The 21,988-nt window shown below is 37.5% G+C and overlaps 1 protein-coding gene across 9 annotated transcripts in view; it reads left to right on the top strand.

Annotated features, from left to right (window-relative positions):
* Positions 1-21,988, top strand: part of MYRF (myelin regulatory factor) — a 112,067-nt gene that overhangs the window by 63,914 nt on the left and 26,165 nt on the right. For 5 of the 9 annotated variants that reach the window (XM_087883338.1, XM_034420181.3, XM_060687787.2 and 2 more), the window contains 6 exons: positions 389-515; positions 12,602-12,797; positions 14,693-14,769; positions 15,551-15,661; positions 18,329-18,419; positions 19,324-19,389. In XM_087883338.1, the coding sequence (XP_087739464.1) occupies positions 389-515; positions 12,602-12,797; positions 14,693-14,769; positions 15,551-15,661; positions 18,329-18,419; positions 19,324-19,389 (668 nt within the window). The remainder of the gene's footprint in view (positions 1-388; positions 516-12,601; positions 12,798-14,692; positions 14,770-15,550; positions 15,662-18,328; positions 18,420-19,323; positions 19,390-21,988) is intronic. The other 4 variants (XM_060687788.2, XM_034420183.3, XM_087883340.1 and 1 more) reach the window with 1 other exon arrangement.

Here is a 21,988-nt window from a genome sequence, read left to right as displayed (position 1 = left end):
AAACTGATGTCAGTTAGTCTTCAACTTACGACCATTCATTTAGCAACCGTTCAAAGTTACAATGGTGCTGAAAAATGCTTTCAATTGTTGGAGTGTTCCCACTGATATGTGACTGTGATCAGGCACATTGTAAATTGTTGTACATTTACAATGGTTGCAGCATCCCACAGTCACACGATCTCCATTTGTAACCTTCCCAGTCAGCTTCCAACAATGATACTTTGCTTAGCAACAAGATTTCTGGTCCCAATTGTGGTTGTAAAATGAATACAAGGCAAAAAAATTAAAAATTTATGGGTTTTGTTGCATTGCGAGTGAGGAATAGAAAAGTAGCATTTGCATCAGGTATATGGGCAAATTTCAGTTCATTTTTTTTTTATTGCTGTAGGACTGATTCAGGATAATGACAGCTTGAACAGCTCTTCCTACTTGGATCCCAACTACCAATCTATAAAATGGCAGCCACATCAGCAGAACAAGTGGTCGACTCTGTATGATGCCACCTATAAAGAACTGTGAGTATTTACAATCATATGCTGTAGACTCCTCTGCCTAACAGTTTCAACAGGGTTCCTTTGGGTCCACTCAAGACTATAGTGCTGATGAGCAGACATTTCACACCTCACAATTTTGTAGGGAATCTGATGTTCAATTTTATTGTGGTTTTTATTTTCCTACCTTTAAAATTGGTGTGTCTCACTTCAACACCACTTTGTGAATTTGTTTCTTAAAAGTTTGCCTAAAAATTCCTAACACATTTTTAGATAGATTGCTTTAGAATGTGTGCATTTTTGTACACCCCTTCATTTATTTTTTTTCTTGCAGTTATTTCTCAGTTAAAATGCTTTGTGGGCATTTGTATATGTTTGTATATTTCAGTGCCTCTTATTTATTATTAAACAAATTTACATAGCCTCCCATCTCATTGAAGGTGATTCTGAATGGCCTACAATAAATGGGGGAAAAACACATGTAAAGAACCACAAGTTATTTTTTTTAAAAAAAAAAGCACTGTAACAATAAATATTATAAAATCAGAAATATAAACAGTAGGCAAAGAACCATTTAAGCATGTCTCTGGTTTCGTGGAACCTCCAGACCTGATTACATAACCAGGTCTTGAGGACCTTCTGGAATGTCAAAAAGGATAGAAGTAATCCAATTTTTTTTGGGAGGGGGGGGAGAAAGTTCCATATGGTAGTTGTCATGACAAAGAAGGCACATCTCCTTGAACCCACGCTGATATTACCCAGAACATTCCTAGTCTAGATCTAGCTCTAATGAGATGGCTAATGTAACCAGTTGTGGAACTAATGGGACCCAAAGTCCAGAGCCACTCAGTGCCAGGGTTCAGCTGAAGCCTGTTGTTCCCATCCAGACCCTCACAGCCTTCAGACACTGGGATAAGATCTCTTCCTATGTACTCATGTCTTGAATCATGAGGTTGAGCATCAAGTGAGTTTGTTTCATCTTTGTGAAGAAATATAATTGCCAATAAATTATGTGGACTCTAGCATAGAGGTGTCTGCAGTTTAAATCTTAGAGTACAGAACGGAAGTCTTTAAAAAACTAGAGATATGAGTAAAAATAGGTGAGCTATGACTACTTTTGTGCTAGATGCTCATCAACTTAGTTCATCCAAAATAAATTTTGGATTGCATTTTTAATGTGTTTTTTTTTAAAAGGGGTTTCAGGAAAGGGGAATATGTTCTGTGGTTACAATCAGCAACTATTTTATCAATTTAAAGAGCAAAAAGTTACCATGAAAAATTGATAGGTGATTAAAAAATGAATCAGAACTGATAATATAGTTAGTTCTATTATTAATGGAACTAATTACATTATTAGTTCTGAAGAGAGAGCATCTTTAGGAAGGAGTGATGGGAATTGGCTTCTAGGAGAAATAGTGCAAGATGAGGATGGTGAGATATGGAAATGTTACAGGTGAAAAACTAAAGGGGGAGTTAAAAAGAAAGAGGGAAGTTTAGATACAGTGTGCGCTGAGGGTGTTTGGGTGTAAAGCTATTTAAATAGTTTTACTATAGAAGGTGAAGAAAAGAGAAATATGGGTGAATACAGAATGACAGAGATGGAAGGGACCTTGGGGGTCTTCTAGTCCAACACTCTGCTTAAGCAGGAGATCCTATACAATTGTGGACAAATAGCTGTCTAGTCTCTTCTTAAACACCTCCAGTCCTGGAGCACCCACAACTTCTGGAGGCAAGTCGTTCCACTGATTAATTGTTCTAACTGTCAGGAAATTTCTCTTTAGTTCTATGTTGGTTCTCTCCTTGATTAATTTCCATCCATTGTGTCTTGTCCTGCCCTTAGATGTTTTGGAGAATAGTCTGATCCCCTCTTCTTTGTGACTACCCTCAAATATTGGAAGACTGCTAATGTCACACCCTAGTCCTTCTCTTCATTAGACTATGCTATGTTATTATTATATTAATTACATTACATTATTATTAACATATTACATTGTTATGCTATGTTGGTGCTATGCTTATTACAAAGGAATAGAAAGAAATTGGGTGCATGATATACAGGGCAATACAAATGCTAAGGCTGGAGAACAATCTAGGTGACTTATATGGACATAAGAAAGGTAAAGAAGCCACATAAGGTGAGAGCCAGAGGCTGAGGAAAGCCAGCTTACCAGGGTAGAGTTTACAGGGTGAGAAAGACAAATGTTCAAGGGAAAAAAATGCTGCACATCCTCCCCACATTCCAGAAAGGTGATAGAGAACTGGCAGTCAGCCACATGGATTCTGGGAATGGCCTCCTTTTTTAAAAAAATCCTCTCTATTTCTAGACAGCTTGTATCTCTTGTTTGTCTCCATTTGTGGGGAAAGGGAACCTTGGCTTTTTGTGATACCAAATAAAATGAGATGGTTATCTGCCTTCATGAGAGCAATCTGGAGAGAAAAGCCCAGTGATTTACATGAAAGCCAGCTGTGGCATCAGTGAGAGGCTGCCCCTGAATGGCCTGGGATACCCAAACAAAGTGTGCCCTCCAGGGCTGCCTTCCCAAGGTCTTGCAGAAGGCAATTTATCTAAGTTCCTTCAAGGCATAGAATGGGAGTAGAGTAAGATATTGATGTATTGTGTCAGCCAAAGGGCAAATTAGTGCAAATTTTTTTTACTAACCTTTCCTCTGAACAATTAAAAAGCAATTCTATCAGAGCAGGGGTGGATTTATTTAGAAAAATGTATGTCATGGTAGAAAATAATTAAAAATCCAGTGCGTAGTACTTTCAAATTAAAATATAATAAAAGTATATTTTACACATAAAAGTGGTGCATTTTAAGTTATTTATTCATCGGATCATTTTTTTTCCCTTAATGTTTTAGCAAATCATGCTTTAACATTGAGCCTTCAGGGCTCTAAATAAGCTGGGATTGAAAGTTGTGGAGAGATGTTTCTTCAATACAGCAAATTTGAAGGATATTTTTGATGACATTGCAGGTAGCAGTTAGCCTACCTCTGACATTGTTAAGCAGTATTTTTTTCTAATTTAGGAGAGGGCATCTTCTATAGTAATGCTACGGTGGGGGGGGAGGTAATGTCATGATCTCATAATGCAGCTTCATTTTTAGAAGTGAGTTAGAAGTGAATTTTGCTAGGTTGCTAAGAACAACTATGGTAATGAAGGTTCCACACACCCCAGCGAAATAAAAGAGAATTTTTTTTATCCATATTGTCTTTCAAAATAAGCTCACCCCTTGCCAAGAATAACAGAGAATTTGCTTGCCCATTCCTTAAAATATGCCAGCATTCTCTTATTTTATAAATAATTTCATGAACATGAGAAGGCAGATAGGTTGGAGTATAGATATTTATTCTAACCTTAAAAGAATTTTGATCTTTATGCCATTCTTTGTGTCTCCCCCATGTTTACATGGGAGAGGCACAAATTTCTTTGACCAAGGAAATGCAAGCCAATTACCTATATAAATCCACTGCAAATATACTGTTCTGACAAGAAAATTACTTCTGAATCCAGTTTTTCTTAATATCTGATTTTCCCCCCCTGTTTACCTGACAATTTCTTATGAAGACGATAAAGGTTGTAAACAGTACATCCAGTAAGAAGGTACCAAAGAAAATGAGTTTCTAGAGATCACACAATAGCCTAAAGGAGTCAAAAATAGATGAATTGCTCTTCTTAGGCAAAGGTTTTTCTGATTTCTGAGGCTGCAGATCATTACAGCTGGGAATGGGGATGACATCTGGCATATTTTATGTATTAAAATGATTAAATATTTTTAATCTCAAACCACTTCCCAGTATATCTTTGAAATACTAACTTTAAACTAAACTTTAAATAAGACCCAAGTGCTAAATTCTCTTAAATGATTTGATTTAAAATACCATTTGTTCCAATTTATGAGTAGGGTTTTTTTTACCTGCCTTCTACAAAATAATTATATTCTCACTTGTTACTGAAAATTGGAAGCATTTGGTTTATCACTAATGTGGTCATTCAGAACAATTTATCTTAAATATAGAGAGTCAAATGAATATATATGCCTTGTCTGCCAAGGTCTTCATATATTTCTTCTAGGCCTTGTGGAAGTATCTAGTTGGCCATCCTATAGCAGGGCTGAGATCCACAAGTGAGAATCTGGAGGTCCCTAACCTCCTCTTGTAGAAGCTATCTGGGTCTTCACAACCGGGTCCTGACTTCTGTTTTCAGGTAGAAGCATGGCAATTCCTATGGCTGCTATCTATCTTCCAAGGGCATTTCATCTGTGATCTCATAACTTCATGGAAAGGGCTTTCTTACCTTATGCTGCTTGTCACTTAAAAAGTAAAATACAAAACAATAACAAACAAATCTAAATATCGTATTTTTTGGACTATAAGACGCTCCGGACTATAAGATACACCTAGCTTTTGAGGAGGAAAACAAAACAAAAAAAAATCTGCCTCTCCTCTGCCTCCCAGCAATTTGCCTCCTTGCAGCAAACAGCAAACAGCCTGGTCAGCTTCAGCACAGCCTGATTTAGCACAAGCAGCTGATTGGCGGTTGGATCGGCTTCCCGGAATACCGCTTATCAGCTGTTCCAGGCTGCGGGGATCACTGCCGCCCATCGCTGCCATCACCACTTATCGCTGCCACCACCTATCACCACCTCCTTGCGCCCCATTTTCGGCCTCCGCGCATCCCATTTTCGGCCTCCACACACCCCATTTTTTGCTTCCGCATACCTCATTTTTGGCCTTCACGTGCCCCATTTTTGGCCCACTTTGTGGGGGAATGCGTCTTATACACCAAAAAATACAGTAATTACAATTACAACTACTCTTCTGGCCATGTGGCATAGAGGTTTGGTAACTAGAGGATTCAGTTCTTGCTTCCCCCTCTTTAAATATAAATCAGTCTCCAGGGAATAAACAAAATCAAAACTTTATTTGTTTAGAATATACATACATACATACATACCAGTAGTGGGTTTCAATTTCGTTCACTACCAGTTTGCTTGTGGGCGTGTGCACGTGCCACTTCTGCGCTTGCGCAGAGACATCCGGGCGGGTGGTGGAGCCTCCCACTGCCGCTGCTACTGCTTCGCCTGATCCGGGGCAAACCGGTAGCAACCCACCACTGATACATACATACATACATACATACATACATACATACATACATACATACATACATCTTTTGATTTTAAGTATTAAAATAAAATTTTAAGTATTAAAATCTAGGCATTCAGTATGGAAGGAGACATTCATAAAACTGCCCAGATTGTGATAATTTGCACCAGAGTTCCAGCCACAAGCTGGTGATGGTCTCTTATAAATGAAAAGTTCTCAGCTCAAGTTTCCAAAGAGATTGGAAAGAGTATAAAATATTACAGGTCAAAAAAAGATTCTAAAGAAAAGATTATATTTTCATGAATGTAGACTGACCTTGAAGGCTGGGAGTAAATAACAATTCCATAACTTGTACAGAGAGCGATAAAGAAATTGAGACCTGACCCAACACAGAAGGGGGGAAAAAAACTCAGCACCAATTCCTGGCTACCTGTATTTATTCCTTCTATAGAAATAAGGGGCTTTGTGAAAGTGTTGATCCTTTGTTTCGGTGCCCTGGACTATTTCAGCTTTTTGGAGCTTCCCAGTATTAATTAGAGGTTCCTACGGATTACGATCAAAGGAATATTTTGCAGTGATGTGGCTTGCTTGAAAGGGCCAAGATCTGAGCAAGAAATAGTCAGGGGAAGTGTGGGAAGACTTCGATTTCCGCCCAACCTTTTTGATTTGGGGAGAGATATGCTTGACACTCAGTCTTGAGATTTCAGATGCACTTGGCAGCACATCCTGATTTGCATCCTGAAGGCTGCATTCCTCACAGTGTTACATATGAGGAGGTAAAGAAAAACACCCTGTTTGATTTGCAGAATTCATAGCCAGTACTGGGTTTCTTGCAATAAAATTAGAAGGAGAAGCTTTCGCTTTTTTTTTTTTTCCTGATGAAAAATGTTCATCTTGAATTTTTAGTGATGGCATGCGGAGTTTTTTTAAGCCTAATTTTAGAAAGTAACGTGTGAAAAAAACTTTTTAAGTGCTTCACAGGATGCTAAGCTTGAAAAACAAAACAAAAATACATTTAAAAATGTCCACTGTTTTATTTTATTTTTTTTTCTCTTTCATTTCTGAAGCTTGCTAGAGCTTCAAAAGCTTACTTTAATTACAAAATGTGTATTTGCTGATTAATTAATTGTATTAATTAATTGCAGGTCAAAGATTGGAGTGGGGGAATGGCATGGGTTGTGAATGGTGTGTGAAGGTGCCCAAAAGATGCTGCATGGGTTGGGGAAGGGGCAAAGCTTGGGGAAGGATTGTGGAGGTGCTTAGGTGGTGCAATGCCTGGTCAGGGAAGGCGTGCAGCATGCAGTATGGCTTGAGAAGGATGTACGGGGGCATGTAAGAGTTGCTGCGTTGGTCAGGGAAGGTATCTGGCATTGCAGCATGGGTCAGGGAGAGGAAGTGCTGTAGCAGCCAAAAGCACTGAAGCAGCCACAACTTTCCCAAACTTCATTCCCTCAGGAGGCAGGAGTCCCAGATTTTGACACATTCTGTAAGTTAGCCTATTTGAGATAGCTTAGTTCAAAAATTGTTACCCCCACAAACTGTTTAACTGTTTCACCCAGTTAAAGATAATTCACAGCAAGAATTTTACTGCTATATAAATTATTTTGTTAGCTACAGAGAAATTGTGCCAAGTTTATAGCGAAAGTTGCCATAAAAGATATTCCAATTAGGAAAGTAGGCAAGAATTATATTATCTCTATGGAATATTCTTGCATTTTCACAGAGTAGCAGTGGGAAACTCCTGAGATACAACTAAGTCAATTAAAGCCCTTTTAATTTTTATCATTTGGATCAATTCTAGTGGTGATAGTGTGTTTGCAGTGAGCCACTTTTTAATCACAGTTTAATGTGAATCAATACAAGAGCATGTGAAGGTTGATAACCTGTGGTGCATTGATCAAATGACAGTTTACTTTATTGGGCAGGGAAATGACAAAAATGTTATTGAGATGTGCTCCTTAAATTAGACTTACGGGGTCGCTTGGATTAACCAAAATACAATAGAAACATTCCTGCATTAAGATAAATATCTGACACTAATACAATTATCTTTTTTAAAAAGTACCAGAATTTCTTTGTTGGCTTCTTGACATCAGCTCATGACTTTACATAGCTAATATTAATACTGGGGGAAATTAATACTGATAGAGGACATTTGTATTACTAATGTCAAAACTAGTTATTACTTTGTATTGAATCAAGGATTTTATTATGATACAATAAAGTTACAATAGGTGCAAAACATGACACTCTCTTTTTTCCTTCTGTTTTCTTTCTCAAACACTTTAATCTTAGCCAGTGTCTCTTCTAAAATGTCATGGAGATGCCAGTCTTTTGCACTGCATTTAGTTCATCTAGTAAGTAATAAAAGATAGGTAGTAAGGGAAATTCTAAAACTGATATGTACCTTTGAGGAAGAAAAAGCCATGGATGTTGATGTGGCTCAGTATAATGTTTAACAATAGTGTTTTGTTTCAGCCTTATGGTAGGTTAGTGAGGAGTTAAGTGAAATCAGACAAGAAGCATTGGTTGCATTGAAATAAGAATGAACTTCTAGTGGCCACCAATATGGCAAAGTGGATGCTTTAAATTGTCTTACTGTATTCTATGTAAGTTGTCAAGACTCTTTTTGATTGCAGCAGGATAGAAATGTGTATAATAAGAAAATAAATAACATTTACTTTTCCAATATATATCCATTTGCCTGTACTACATCAACTCTCTGAAACCTTTAATTTGCAACGTTCTACCCAGCACAGTTACGCTATAATACTGTTTTGTGTTTCTTACTTCAATAACCATTACTATCAATAATCACTGAATTTAGCTAGACATTTGACAAGTGGGGAAGAAAACTAGGGTAGTGGTGAATAACATTAATTCCTTAATCGAATACTAGCATTCTGCTATTTTCAGTCAATTTATTGACTAAATGTTCAACTTACTTGCAACTGTATGAATATATGCTGTCTGTGCACAGAGCACTGCACAAAATGAATGTGCAGCAAATGACTAAAAAAAATACATTTGTTGACTTTCAGCATAACCCTTTCCTAGGAATGTTTCATGGACTGGTTCCAGGTGTTGGTGGAGTGAGTTTGGCAGCAGTTATTATTCAGAATGATCTGAAACTTTGCAAGGTCTTCGCCTTCATCTATTTTTCAATAAAGACAGACTGTACGTTTATAATCCATAATATCCTATCTATCGTATTCTTATCTTAATTTTCTACCTTACAAGAGTGCTAATGATTATTTTAGCATTTATTTTATTTATATCTTTCTTTTCTCTAAGAGCTGTGACTTATGTGAGGACCTCACTTTGTTTTATCCTCACACCAGCTAGTTTCTGAGATAGTTCAGGCAGAGAATGAATGGCTTGACCAAAGACATCCACCCATGATTCAATAAGGTGGACCTGAACCTCCCCATTCTTATAAACATTGCAGTGTCCTGAAACTTTTATCTTCTCTGAAGATCATGTATCTGTAGAAATTATGCTGCCACCTAGACATTCTCACTGCCAGAGATTCAGGATCTGGAACATTATTCACCTTTTAGGGGATCACTAATCCTTATTTCTTGTTTTGACTTTATGCTCATGTTTTCATTTTTCCTACATTGCTCAGAGTTAATTCTACTTCATTTATTCTTGAATTGCTCTGTATTATGTTCCAATCTATGTTTAAAAAGCTCATATATGGTGGTTGTTTTTTTAAATGGATCTTTTCAAGGATGATACTGGTAATCCTCAATTTACAATCACAGTTGGGACCAGAATTTCCATCACTAGGTGATGCAGTCATTAAGTGAGACTTTATGTGATATGCCCAATTTTACAACCTTTTTTGATGCAGTCTTTAAGTGAATCACACTATTGTTAAGTGAAGCAAGCTTCCCCCATTTACTTTGCTTGTTGGAAGCTGGCTGGGAAGGTCAGAAATACAACTCCAAGATGCTGTAACAATCATAAATACATACCGGTTGTCAAGCACCAAACTAGTGATATGACTGACAGGATGCTGTGATGGTTTTAAGAGCGAAGATGAGTCATACATCACTTTTTTCAGTACCGTTCAATAAATTGTATCCTACAGTTTCAGTATTTCAATAATGGAATTCATTGTAACAGACATTTGTTAGATCATATTTGTCTTCCTGTACTAAGAATTTAAACTCATTTTGCTTATTTCTCATACTTCTATATGCTTTTGTATAGATGTGCAGGCTATGTTTGAAAGTTAAATCAAAGCATCTTGAAAACAATATAGTAATTAGCAGACGTTAGAATGATTTTATTAGTCTGACAGGACTTGTTCTTACCTCATTTTTTCTTAAACCTAGTAATTTGTGTAGTAGACTAAAAGTGCTATGGGCATAATATATCTTAATTTCAGCAAAGCATTTATACTTCATGGCATTTGTAGCAAGCTAATTATAGTCTGGATGACAATTAAGTGGGATAAATGGCTTGCTAGAAAAAAAAGGAAAGTGTGCTCACCCATGGTTCCTAAGAGTACGGTTCCTAATGGTATTGAGTGGAATGGCATGAAGGATCAGAGATTTTGGAACAGAGTCAGAAAAAGGTGACATAGATGATCCTAGGAGTAAAAACTGGGTTCTGTGAAGAGAGATTGAAGGAAATGGGATGATTATCAGTAAGAAAAGACAACTGAGGCAAGATATAATAGTACTTTCAAATACTGAAAGGTATCACATAGAAAATGTAGAGTTCTCTGTGTAGAACATGGGCAAATAGATTCAAGTTATAGGAGGGCAGTTTCTGATTGTTAAAAAAAAGCATACTCCATTAAGGGCAGTGTGATTGGGGAACTAAGTACATAGAAAAGCATACACAGGTGAATTAAGTCCAACTTCCCTTGAATTCCTTTGACCCTCATCTAACTCCAAGCAGGTGCTAACCATTTAGAAGATTCCCATGCATAGGCATGATTAGCAATAAATCAGTTTAATTGGATCTTCACTGGCCTGACACTCCAAGTAATCATCAAAACCCTTTGGCATTTGTTTGTTTATTTATTGTTAAACTTGTATACCACCCAATGACTCTGGGTGGCTTATAATCAAAGACATTACAATAAAACCTATAAAATATAAAAGATGGCCAGTACAACAGACTGAATGGAATGAAGTAGCAGTTTTCTCTCTTCCTCACCAAAGCCCTGGGTGAAGAGCCAGGTCATATTATGGCTCTAGCCTCTTCTAAACAATAGCAGAGTGGGGCCACCCAGATCCTGATGACAACTTCATTGCAGAGGACAGATGCTGCCACAGAGAAGGTATACTTCTAGAGTACTGAAAGATAACATTATGTAATGAAAGGAACTCAAGTATATTAAATCAACCAGGCAGATGTTGTGGGAGATAGGTGGTCCCTCAAGTAACCAGCCCCTTTGACATGTTATGTTCCATTATACTATGTTGTGTTACATTACATTATATTGTTATGTTATGACTCCTTTATAAAAGATACATCATCATAGTCCTTGTTTGTGCCAAAGCCACCTTGTCTATAGTTTGCAGCATGAAGATTTCTCCTCTGCAAACATCTGTGCTTAAGTTGTGAAGGTTGGGTCCTATGCCAGCTGATGTCATTTGCATGATGACAAAGAAAAAGACTTACCAAGCCTGCTTCTGTGGAATATGCCTCCTTTTGTATATGACTGAATAGGCCTATTTCAGTAACTATTTATCTATGCTGGAACTGTCCTGATGACACATTGAATTCCCCTTGTGCTGTTTATAGCCTTGCTTGGGTGATATGGACGGTGTTGAGAACAAATTACAAGGTATGAGGTTACTCTAATGGAGTCCAAAAATCTTAATACCTATAGAGGTTTGGACATTAAATAGTTCCTATTCCTTTGGGTGGAAGCTTTCCTAACTCTCCCGGACAACCAAAAGTGTCTTCCTTTTCTGGTTTTAGAGATGTATTGAGCAGTAATCAGCTCAAATGAACTGTGTATAGAATTTGTTTGAAGGAGTACTCGTGCTTGCTTTGATTTCCCCTTTTGTAACTGTTTCTCTCATGTTTTATTGATGAGTTGAATATTTTTACAGAAGTCATAGTTGGACCCAAAGACCGTGTGCAGTGGTTTAAGATTAAGGAGGAAGAGGTCTATGTCTGCTTTTAGGTGATGGGTGGGAAAATTTTGATTTCTCAATAGAGTAGAAGAATGCCAAGATATGTAGGAAGGAAGGAAGGAATAGCAAAATGAATCACCAGAAATGTGAAGAGGGGGGAGAAGGGAAAGGAAATTCCTCTCATATTTTCTGACTAAGGTAGCTTGTTCTGTGACCACCATCTGCTTTTTGTTCAGGGCACATCTCTAGCAGCTTGAGGTCCCTCTTGTTACTATGAGGAAGATCTAAATGGCTCCTTACAGACTCTGCCAGGTTCACTCACCCCACAGGTGCTGACAGTGCGTAGAGTTTATCCAGTTGCCATTGGCATGTCTGAGGAGGAGCTTCAATCTGTACAGGACTTCAGACTTTTGGAAATGAAGGCAAAATACTGAGAGGCTGTGAAGCTCCCACACAGAACTCTGCTTTTGCTCTGGGATCTTCTTCTTTTCCTTCTGTCCTGCCCATTTCTCTGACTCAGCACCCGCTGTCTTTCCCTGTTTTCCATTTTCCTTCTTGTTTTCCTTTCTGATGAAGCTTTTGGTTTAAACCTTTCTTTCTGATACTTTCTCACATGTTCACCTCCAGCAGGATTGAAGAAGTTGTTTGACTTGAGAGCAGCCAATTTTATTTCACTACAACTTTGACTTTTGATCAGGATTGTGGGGGCTTTTTTTTTTAAAGTAACACATTGTGCTGCTTGAAAAGGTTTGAAAATCTCTGGTTTCAGCCATATGTGATGGTGGAAACAAGACTGCCCATAAACAAATTTTGGATATAGCCGTGTCTTATTGATGCTCCCATTTGTTCTTTTGTCCAACAAGTGTTCTCTTGTCTACTTTTCCTTTGCTTACAGACCTATGCCCACATACCGAGTGGATGCAGATAAAGGCTTCAATTTCTCTGTGGGAGATGATGCTTTCGTGTGCCAGAAAAAGAACCACTTCCAAGTAACCGTGTACATTGGTATGATTGGAGAGCCCAAATTTGTCAAGACTCCTGAGGGTCTGAAGCCACTTGAATGCTTCTATCTGAAACTGCATGGGGTGAAGGCAAGTCTAAGAATAGCGAACTGCATCATTTAAAAGGATAGGAAATGTGTAAATGTGTCTCTCTATTAAAAATAAGATGGGGGGGGGTTATATAGATTTTTTTAAGGGGCTTGTTTACAGTTTCATGGAATTTTAAGTAAAAATAGGTAGAACAATCCAAAATATGGAATTACAAATGCATATCTGAGTTTGTTTGTGTGGCATATTTGATAAGCTAAGTTTTAGGTCAAAGTAATTGACAAAGCATTTGCTTTTAATTAAATTTAATACATATTCATAAAATAAATTCTCATTAAAATTACCACAGTTAGATAACCATTAAAACAGAAAAGATACCCAGTGCATACATTGGTGCTTAAAAGATTGTGAACCTTTTAAATCCTAAAAATTAATAAGAACGACCCAATTAAACAAATTTATTTACTGAGGAAAATGATGCAAAGTTACATATTTATATCTGACAATATTAATATGGCTTTGGAGCAGTGGTGGGATTCAAGTAATTTAACAACCGGTTCTCTGCCCAAAATGATTTCTTCCAACAACCAGTTTGCCAAACTGCTCAGAAAGTTAACAACCGGTTCTCCCGACGTGGTACGAACTGGCTGAATCCCACCACTGCTTTGGAGCCTGTTGGATGGCTGTATTGATTGACACATGTCTTTGCACTTTATTTTATTTATTTATTAAACTTATATGCTTGCTTGCATATTGTCTTGCTTGCTTATTATGTTTTCTGGTTTTAAATGTTTGTTTTAATTGAGTTTTAATTGGGTTTAAAGAGGTTATTGTTTTTATTGACCTTTGTATTATTTATTAATAGTTTTGCTTGGTTGTTCATAGTCACAAATATGATGGGTGGCTATACAAATTGAATGAATGAATGAATGAATGAATGAATGAATGAATGAATGAATGAAAACATCATGGACCCAACTACCTTTCTCTTTTGAGTAGCCTTTACAAAACAGGGGTGTGTGACTCTAGTAAACAGGTGATCAGATTAGCAGAATCTTTGCAACTTTTAAAAATCCAGATATTTTTTTAGTTAACAGCTGTTAACTTTTTTTAAAAAAATCCATTACTATACAGACATCGTCTTTATGAATTTAGAATACAATTTTAAAAATCAAATAGAAAGCATATAAGAATTATAGCTTTAGCATTTTTGTTCTACTTATGGTATAAAATTCATTCTATGTAGTATTAGACACCATCTATATATCAATTTATAGACATTCAAAGGGGAGTATGGAATATGTTTTTGTATCCAGATCTTTTGTAGGGATGCCCTTTATCAAATCCTGTTTCTAATATACAATGAAGAATTACATTAGGTCTTAAGCTGTTGTATTTTTATTATATTTTGCTCCCACTTCTGTGAAGTTAATTATTAGAATTTAGAGCATTAACATTTGTGTAATCCTTACTGAACTATTTTTCAATTTTAGTTTGCTAATTGTATGCTTATCTTATAAATAGTGACAGATGGTCTGACTTAGACAACACATTCTTTATTAATTTCCCTGTGATTATATTTGTTGTAGGAGTTATCTAAATGGCATACTTACTTTTTAATTTTTTTTAATTTATTAAATTTATTGGCTGCCCATCTTACCACAGGGTAACTCTGGGAAGCTATACACATAAAAAATGTACATCTAGGAAGTACATATATGCGTGTCTGTGTGAATTTATATGTTCAAGTGTTCCGTATATCCTTCCTCTCCTATAGGAAGGAAATTGCCAGTCTCAAGTACATATAATTATTTTACTGCAGTTCTTTAAAATTAAAGTGCCTCTTTAAGATTGAATCCACTTGAATACGCATAAAGGAAAACAATGTATTCATAACTGTCTTTAAAATTGATCTGGATCTTCCTTTTTTTTTCCAGTTGGAAGCATTAAACCAGTCAATCAACATAGAACAGTCGCAGTCAGATCGCAGCAAAAGACCTTTTAATCCTGTCATGTAAGTACTACTTAGGGCTTCAGGGAGAAGTCAGGCACTGGGGTCAAGCTATGTATTTACTTCTATGTTTAGTCCTCTAGTCTTTCTTCTATTTTCTTTTTAAACTCTGGTTCCCTCTACTTCTTGATCCATGATTTTTATAAAATGTCCTTGTCCTGCTTCAACTTATTAATTGACACATGTAGATCCTCCATTATTCTAATGTTCTCTCCTCAAGATCACGTGAAGTGTTAATACCACTTTATAATGCCTTGGTAAGGCCACACTTGGAATACTACATCCAGTTTGGTCGCCACAATGTAAAAAAGATGTGGAGACTCTAGAAAGAGTGCAGAGAAGAGCAACAAAGCTGATTAGGGGACTGGAGGCTAAAACATATAAAGAATATTTGCTGGAACTGGGTATGTCTAGTTTAATGAAAAGAAGGACTAGGGGAGACACGAGAGCAATGTTCCAATATCTCAGGAGCTGCCACAAAGAAGACAGAGTCAAGCTATTTTCCAAAGCACCTGAGGGCAGGACAAGAAACAATGGGTGGAAACTAATCAAGGAGAGAAGCAACCTAGAACTAAGGAGAAAATTCCAGGCAGTTAGAACAATTAATCAGTGGAACAACTTGCCTCCAGAAGTTGTAAATGCTCCAACACTGGAAATTTTAAAGAAGAGATTGGATAACCATTTGTCTGGAGTGGTGTACTGTTTCCTGCCTAAGCAGGGGGTTGGACTAGAAGATCTCCAAGATCCCTTCCAACTCTGTTATTCTATTCTATTCTATTTTCAGGGTCAATTTGCCTCCAGAGCAAGTCACAAAGGTCACAGTGGGGCGGCTGCACTTCAGTGAGACCACGGCCAATAACATGAGGAAGAAGGGGAAGCCTAATCCTGATCAAAGGTAAGCTTCCACTTGATGACTTTCATTTCAGATTTCCAGAGCTATTTTTCAACATAAAGGTTTTCAGCAGTCGTGAAATCCTACCGGCTTGCACCAGTTTGGGCGAACCGGTAGTGATAAAAGCTACCGGTTGGTCCAAACCGGTATTTCCGATGATCCGCTGTGCCGCACGATTTAAAATCTCTAGAAAGCAGGAAATCCTGCTTTCTAGTGAATCCAAATAGCTCGGCGCAGCTGTTCACCCCCCTCGCTGTTCTACATACCTTCCCAAGCCTCCATTTTCCGCACCTAGCATGTGTTTGGCACATACTATGCATGTGTGTGCGCACAGTGTGCATTTGGTGCATGCGCAGTGTACATTTGGTGTGTACTTCACATGTGTGCACAGTATGCATTTGGTGTGCACTGCACATGCGCATGCATGCAGCATACATTTGGCATGCACTGCATGCACACATGCAGCGCACGCTTGGCGTGCAACACACATTCGCAGGCAGCAAACCGGTGGCAGACCGGGGAAAATTTCACCACTGGTTCTCAGGATAGTAATGAAACTAATGTGGAATTTAAAATAACTTTGGTGGTTAAGGATTCCATCAAGGGATACCCAAATTCAAGATCTACTTTCAGCTAAAGAATCACACAATAACTGGGTCAGTCATTCTCTTGTGCCCAATCTGCCTCTTTTTTTTGGCAACAACTTTTTTGTGCTATGTAAATGGCCATAAATAAGGATAACTCACTATTGATTCCCCAAGTGCCTGTCTACATGTCTCCACCTGTATCTCAATATCTTCTTACAGCTGAGTCACCTGAGGATGGCCTAGGGTGCTACACCCTAGAAGTGTTTTCCTAAGGTGTCATTTCAAAAAGTTATATCCAGGCAAAGTAGGAAGTGGTGAAGTTTATTGTGGAGGCAGCCCAATTTGACACACATTTGCCAACAATCTTGTGGTTCCAGTTGAATCTGCTGGTTTCCTTTGAGACCATCTCTTCAGTCTGGCCCTGACTTACTCACTTGCCTTTTAGTTCTTTTGTGTTTGCAAGTTCAGAATTCTGTCTTCTGCAGCCACTTTTCTTTTTTAAATTAGTTGTTCAGTGTTTACATTCAGTGTAAAGCCCTGAAATTGACCAGCCTGTGCCTGTAATTGGAAGTGTAATTGGAAGGGCTTGTCTCTTGCAAATCTGTACAGTAGCCTCTTTGCAGGCAATGGCTTTCCCATGCTGCTGCTTCCAGGGAATCTCTGGCTACTCTCATTATATTCACTATCATGTAATTTAGAAATTGATAGTTTACAGATCTCATACTGATTTCCCATAGCTAAGCCTTTCTTAGAGTTCAGGTTCTTCAGTAGGACTTATTCCATGGCTGCATCTCAGTGGCAGAAATCCAGGCTAGCATTGGATGGCAGCCAAGAGATACAAAATAATGTATGTGCCCAACTTTTGGCTGCCACCTAAGGGTCCGTAAATTGAATAGGCCATCTGTTGATCCAAAGTTTCAAGAAACAATAATAGTAAAAATGTTCAATTGTTAATGCATTGGGAACAGAAAAAAATGATAGTGCATAGAGAAAGCAGAGCTTTGTGAGTGCCACATGGAAGAGGCTGAAATTTCAGCTAAGGGAACCACTGATCATTGCCCTTGGACTGTTTTGCACTAAAGCTATTAGGCAAAAATGCAACACAGATTTGTTCCAAGTGTATGGTAAAGACATTATGTTTTAGGGGATTCAGTTTCAGAGTGGCATAATTTCCTGCCAGCTGTGGGATAAGAGAGGACATGGCAAAGCAACTACTTGGATGTTGCTTTAGAAAATACATGCTGTTCACACTGCTAGAATACCTGAAACTGTTCATAGCTGATCATTTGAAATAACGCTATACTTTTCTGTGAGAAGGACTTGCCAGATCCATACAGGGAGCTTTATTTTCACTATCAATGCTACACAAGCAGAATATCTGTATTGCCCTCTTGTTTCTCAGCCACAGATCTCAGATTGTCCTCTCCTTTAAAACAAAGGAACAAAACTGAATTGTGAAATGTGTGATTGGAATTTAATACTTCAGATTTACTTTGGTAAAATTGTAACATAAAATAATATCTTGAAAAGCAGAGAGGCTTAGGGGAAAAAAATCAACTTTGAATTTTCAAATATTTTGATATCACTGATAGATGTTGTGCTTGTTCATTTCCTGTGTGGAAAAAAAGTGGTTTTCACTTGTGCTGGGCTAGGTTGATCTCTGATATCTATTCAGGAAAAAGGACACAGATTGATGAGATGTGCAAATCTGTCCAGTATGGATAATTTTAAATGAACTGCTGGAGTTTTGCAGTTATATTTTAAATGTATTTTGTGGTTCTACAGGATAGTCTGCCACCATACCTGGCTGGTTTTCAGAGCCATTGTCATCCACTGAATTAATTGGTTTTCAGTATGTTGTGAATGCCATTTAGTGCTAAGTAGAGTTGTTCTAATGTCTGACAAAGTTTTCTTTATTTTATTAAAGAATGGAATAAATTTGAAAATTATCTTGTACTGAAGATTTGAATATTTTGATAAAGTGTCCACTATGTTTCTAGAAAATCTCATATTTCATATGTACTATGTTTCCATCTGGGAAATTGGGAAAAACCTATGCTTAACTGGTCCTGTCTTGTTTCAGATACTTCATGTTGGTTGTGGCTTTGCAAGCTCATTCTCAGAACCAGAACTACACTCTGGCTGCTCATATCTCAGAGCGCATCATTGTTAGAGTAAGTCTATTCCTTTCCCTTGCAAAATATCCTTCCATGATTGTGAACATTTAGAGCTTTATACTTTACTCGACAGGAGTTCCTTCATGTTCTTAAAGCCAATACCAGCCTGCTCCTTGTTCCACAGTGTTCCTTGCTTTTCTTTTCTCATTCATAATACCCTCTACCCTAATCTTGTTTAGCTTTCGGAACTCTGACTCTCTCTTCTACACAAAGAAGGCCTTTGGTAAATGCTTACACTAAATGAATTCCAATGCTTTCAAGGCTTATAGGTTTGAAGTAAATATTACATGCAAGGAAAGCAGGTTTATTCTTGGAGGGTATCTAGGAATATTGAATAATAGATTTTACAAGTGGTGTCCATGTTAATCATGTAATTGTGTTAGTGATAACCAATACCACCAGTTATCAAATTTCCCTGTTTCTGTGATACAAGCCACAAGGCAAGTCTTCTGGATTAGATGTTCATCAGTTTTGTTGAAGTTAAACCTGCCCCAGAGATTGCACTTTTGCAGACATATGCCTTAAAGTTCCCAAAAAGTAAATGTTAAATACAGATGAGGGAAACTTGTGGAAGTATTATGATCGATTTCATCTAGGGGCATACTTTATTCAAGTGGGGCTATTTCTGCCCTTTTGACTTTGGAATATTTGTGAAACTGATGTCCCCAAATAAGGTTAACTAATCAAATTTCTTAACAATCTGTTTAGCAATCTGAATAAACAAGTGGAATGTTTCTTCGCTTTAGATGGAATAACCTTGGGGAAAGGCAAGTGAAGAAGTCAGCTGTGGCTCTTTCACTGCCAAAGTTAGTAAGCAAATAAGGAGGACACTAAGCTGTGACTTTGTAGTTGGCTGTCTCCGCCCTGCTGCCTTTTTAAGTGCTGTGTCCATTTCCTCTAGCAAAGGGCCGGTTCGGGGGTAAAACACAAACAGAGGGCAGACGGGGACCCCGGAGTCTGCAGACAAGTAAGTAACATGCTGACTTATGCAGTCTCCGGGGTGGTGGGGGTGGGGGACCTTTGTTGTAGATTAGTGGGTAAAGCAGATGGAAACAGAAGTATATCCATGATGCTTAGCTGCATCCGATTTGACCAATTAGGGTAAGGATCTGTCTGCATTAGCACAAATACGTGGTTTGGTTATACATTAGAAGCACCTGTGAATTGCACATATTTCCATACCAGTAAGATTGTGCAAAGTATACATAATTGTATACACAATTGTACCATGTCACTTCCCTGGAAAGAGATGGATTTGTTGCATGGTGTATTTTTAGTAATTGCCTGTATGGTAATAGTAGCTAGTTAATATCACTAATTTACAGTTCCGTGTTAGGGTGTTTGTGGGTTTTTTTGGCTTGATTTTTTTTTTTTTTTGATACATGGCAAACAAAATATAAGCAAAAAGCAACAACAATGTAACAGTAAACTCACAAAAATGTATGTAATAATTAAAAGGAACTAAAATTGAAGATTTAAAAATTTGTATAATATTAATATAGAACTAGCTGAACTTTATCCTATAATTAGATCTAGTCCATATGGAAATACACTCTTCTCATGTTTATAGTACATAAAATCTTGGTATTAAAAATAGGTTTCAAGAGATGTGTTCCTTATTGATTTTTAAAATGTCTTTATAATGTAATATAAAGGCACCACACCTTGCTTAAGAGAGATTAGAATCTAAACACCATAGGATAGTCAGCAAATGCTAGTATATGTGAGAGAGATGTGAGCAATTATATATGTTAACATTGTCAGCAAAGATACTTTGCTGCCTGAAGCAAAGCCAAAATGGTGCCTATTCCCAGACCCATCTGTAGCCGCCATTCCTCCCCTTCAAAGCTGAGCCATTCAAGCACCATTCTGAGTCTTTATGTATGATATTCTGAAGCATATGCCAAAGCAAATTACTTCTGCCCAGAAGAATGAAAAAATGGAGCTTGCCAAAGGCCACCAAGTGGCTTTGTGGCACAGATACCTTCTGGGGGAAAAAAATTCTTTGAAATGTACCGTATTTTTCGGACAATAAGATGCACCGGTGTATAAAACGCACTAAGATTTTGAAGAGGTAAGAAAGAAAAAAAAAAGTTTTTGCCCTCCCCAGCCCCCAGGAGCTCTCTGCAGGCCTCCCAAACCTTCTGCACGCCCCGTTTTTCACAAAAACGGGCTCGTTTTTCAGAAAAATGGGTATGTTTTTGCCCTCCCCATCCCCCAGGAGCACTCTGCAGGCCTCCCAAACCCTCTGCATGCCCCATTTTTGCGAAAAATGGGCCTATTTTTCACAAAAATGAGATGAGTGGGGCGGGGCTTCAGGAGGCCAAAAATGGCTGTATTTGGTGTATAAGACGCACCAACATTTCCACCCTCTTTTAGGGTGGGGGGGGGAAGTGTGTCTTATACTCCGAAAAATATGGTAGGTATCCTGCGAGCCAGATCTTATTAAAGTAACAGGACATTTGGATTGTAAGAGTATAAGAAATGAAGAAGCTTCTTTTTCTGTTGGAGATCCAATACTCGTAAACTTGGAAGATTGAAACAGTGTTCTCCCAGTTTTTCCCTGAAAAAGTAAAAACATGGCCTTTGTAAATTATTTTAAAACATTTTAAACTATTCCTCAGTGCTTTGTTCCATTTTATTTCAGTTGTACAGTTTTTAATTTGTATGGTTTATTTTAAGTTATTTTGTATGGTTTATTTTTATTATTGGTTCAGTTGTTTAAAATACTATAGATTTTTATTTTGATCAGTAATTATATAGAAATGCTTCATATGAATAAAATCATTATTAATGTGTAGACTCAGTTTATAAGGGCAATAAATTATTCAGCAACTGTTGCATACTAAGTCTATATATGTAGGACAAAGTATTGTGCTCATCAATGAAAAAGTTGAAATCTTTTGAAACGCTGATGTTTTTACTATTTGAAATTCCACTGAAACATCCCAGGAATCCCTTTTTGATATTCAACTCTGTATGAAAACACAGCATTTAAGCCATGTACCCTAGAAATCTAATTGCCAGGGATATGTAGAATAAAATGGTTTCTTCCTTTTTATCCTGTTTTTCCAAATTGCTTAGAGGAATTCATCACTCTTGTTCACCTAAATCTCTTACAGGCTCTTCCTTCACAATCCTGCAAGAATTTATTTTGAGCTGGGGATGCTTTTTTACTTTATGGAACACTTTGTTCCCACTGAGTGTAAGAAAAGCCTATTTGCGATATAACCTTTCTGTTATGAGCTAAGAAAGAAGGTTTATCTGGCTGATTCTGTAAACACACGCTGACTCAAGCTCCTTGTGCTGAGTTGGCAAACTAAATCAGACAGCCCTCTCTGGTTATAAGCAGTCTACTGTTAGGCTAAAGGAACAACTACAATATAAAGTAGGTTTTGACAGAGGCTATAATCTCTTGTCTCTTAACATGGGCAAAGAATTATGTGTTCTTATCCATGCTGATAATCATAAGTGCTGCAAATTGAGAAATTTCCATAATATTCTATATGACATTGTATAACCTATCTTTCACTTTAACACATGAGTGCACATAAAGTGTGGCTGCC

This window comes from Pantherophis guttatus, chromosome 1 (assembly GCF_059756535.1).
Source record: "Pantherophis guttatus breed Tessera chromosome 1, ASM5975653v1, whole genome shotgun sequence".
NCBI classification, from domain to species: Eukaryota; Metazoa; Chordata; class Lepidosauria; order Squamata; family Colubridae; genus Pantherophis; species Pantherophis guttatus.
The sequence above is the reverse complement of the archived record's forward strand: the minus strand, read 5'-3'. Positions and strand labels throughout refer to the sequence as shown.